Source organism: Gymnoscopelus braueri, assembly GCF_963280865.1.
Source record: "Gymnoscopelus braueri genome assembly, chromosome: 6".
Lineage (NCBI taxonomy): Eukaryota > Metazoa > Chordata > Actinopteri > Myctophiformes > Myctophidae > Gymnoscopelus > Gymnoscopelus braueri.
The window spans coordinates 49,857,911-49,860,410 of NC_137607.1; the positions used below are offsets into that span (position 1 = coordinate 49,857,911).

The window sequence follows — 2,500 nt, forward strand, 5'->3', positions numbered from 1 at the left end:
CACACACACACACACACACACACACACACACACACACACACACACACACACACACACACACACACACACACTCATTGATGATATGCTTTAGCATGGAAAGCTCCGGTGTCATGAGGAAATGACAAAGTAGCAAAGAATATCCCAACGGCATAGAATCAAAACTGTGCGTGTCATTTGTTCAGATGACACACCAGTGGCCTCAGCCAAAGCCGGTCCAGCAGACAGGTCAGGAGACGTGGACGAGGATGGGGCAGGCGGAAACGGACGTCTCTGGAGGACGGTGGTCATTGGAGAGCAGGAGCACCGCATCGACATGCAGGTCATCAGACCCTATCTCCGGGTTATCACACACGGAGGTCAGTGTCAAATTACAGTTCACTCAGCAGCTGGAACATGAAGGCCAGTTAGCTTATTTACCACGGAAGTCATGCCAGGAAAAAGACCCTGTCAGTGATACTGGCCACTTAAGAAATAATTGTCCATAATATCAATATGTTACATTTTATTATTTCATTTTAAACGATTCTTTGGTATTCTCAATTAATTGTATTAATAATAATGTATTATGACTATTACCATGAACTTTGTGAGTGGTTATGGATCTGCAAAGTTAAGAAAAAATAATTATTAAAAAAAGGGGAAATAAGGTTTTCCGCTGAAAAACATGATGGAACATAATTGTACAACAAAGTATAGTATACTAGGCTTCATTCTTCTGCAGTTTATTGGGCATCTCACACATAAATGTTTTGTATGTTACTTGGTCAGAGGCATAAGCTTTCTATACTCAGTCGACTAATTTGCTCTTTCCCTGTACTTTTCTCCTCCCTTGCCTACTGTACACACACACACACACACACACACACACACACACACACACACACACACACACACACACACACACACACACACACACACACACACACACACACACACACACACACACACACACACACACACACACACACACACACACACACACTTCGTTCAGGTTACTACGGTGAGGGCCTAAATGCCATAATTGTCTTCTCCGCTTGTTACCTGCCTGATAGCAGCTGCCCTGACTATCACTACATCATGGAGAACCTCTTTCTGTGAGTATGACTGTTAACAAAACACAGGAACACTGGGCCAGCAATGTCGAGTTTACATGCTTATGCTTATTGATTCTCCTTCACAATTATTTTTATCTATGTCTTTTATCGTTACTTTATTGATCATATTCACGCGATGGTAATTTTGCTCTTATGTCATACACTAGCCCACCCCTGAGTATGATGTAAGAGCAAAATAGCCGTTATGTGAATTATGGCCAATAGAACTGCACTCTTCTGAGGCAACCAAAATGAAATGACAATATTTCCCATAACAAAGCATACTGTATTTTACATCCCTGCTCCTCCAGGTATGTGGTTAGCAGTCTAGAGATGCTGGTAGCAGAGGACTATCTGATCATCTACATGAATGGAGGCACTCCCCGAGGCAAGATGCCTGGGATCAGCTGGCTCAAGAAGTGTTACCACATGATTGACAGGAGGTAGGGATTTGTTTGATTGATTACTATCAGAAGGCAGTTAGCATCCATGGATGATGTAGTGCTTAAGACATTCTCATCTGGAGCCGTACGTAACACTATAGTGGCCTAAGAGGCAATCCTCCCATGCTGCATCTCATCTTTCGTTATGTTAGTGAAGAGAAAATATGAAGGGGAGTGGACATTATGCTCCTAACGCTTAAAGAATCCATTATTTAATCTATAAATGTTTTAAATTTAGTCGGATCTTCCTTGCCATTTAATACTGCTCACTGTGAGACACTTATTAACAGTCTCAATAGACACACTTGGACGGTGTGGCTAATGTGACATAGTGTGGCTAATGTGACCAATTCATACTGCCTGCGCTTTGTACAGACATGCATGACATTATACTGACAGATTAACTGAGCCGCAAACAAGTGTAAATGAAGAGTGATGGAACCTGTCAGCTGCTATCTGTCATTAGGAGCCCGGAGAAGACTCAGAAAGCATTTGCTCTCTGAAAGGAAAGCCTCTAATTGAATCTTGGTCAATGAGCTTAAATGCATTGTAATAGTTTTGAATGTGTTTCATTCAGTTACTATACCACAAAGCGCGGTCGGTGCTTTTACCCTGCACTTCTAATAGTAGCTCAGCTATTGCTCTGGTCATTAAATGGACTTACTCCCGCTTGTGTGTTGTGCTTGCAGGTTGAGGAAGAATCTGAAGTCTTTGGTCATTGCTCATCCTACATGGTTTATACGCACTGTCCTAGCCATATCCAGACCCTTCATTAGGTAACACACACAAATACATGCTCACACATCCATGCATATTTTAAATGCTGTATTTCCATTTAAACAAATGGCAATTTAAACAGGATTCAGATCTTAAAAACATTCAACATGTTTTATGGATCGTGGCCACAATGCAGCCCAACTTTAAACTTGTTCTTATCTTCATCTTCTGCAGTGTGAAGTTCAT

The 2,500-nt window shown here is 41.6% G+C and overlaps 1 protein-coding gene across 1 annotated transcript in view; it reads left to right on the forward strand.

Annotated features, from left to right (window-relative positions):
• atcaya (ATCAY kinesin light chain interacting caytaxin a) overlaps window positions 1-2,500 on the forward strand; it is a 13,668-nt gene that overhangs the window by 6,715 nt on the left and 4,453 nt on the right. Inside the window, exons 5-9 of the mRNA XM_080430688.1 lie at window positions 183-356; window positions 992-1,094; window positions 1,406-1,537; window positions 2,227-2,313; window positions 2,489-2,500. The exon at window positions 2,489-2,500 is cut by the window's right edge and continues 87 nt beyond it. Of these exons, the coding sequence (XP_080286814.1) occupies window positions 183-356; window positions 992-1,094; window positions 1,406-1,537; window positions 2,227-2,313; window positions 2,489-2,500 (508 nt within the window). The remainder of the gene's footprint in view (window positions 1-182; window positions 357-991; window positions 1,095-1,405; window positions 1,538-2,226; window positions 2,314-2,488) is intronic.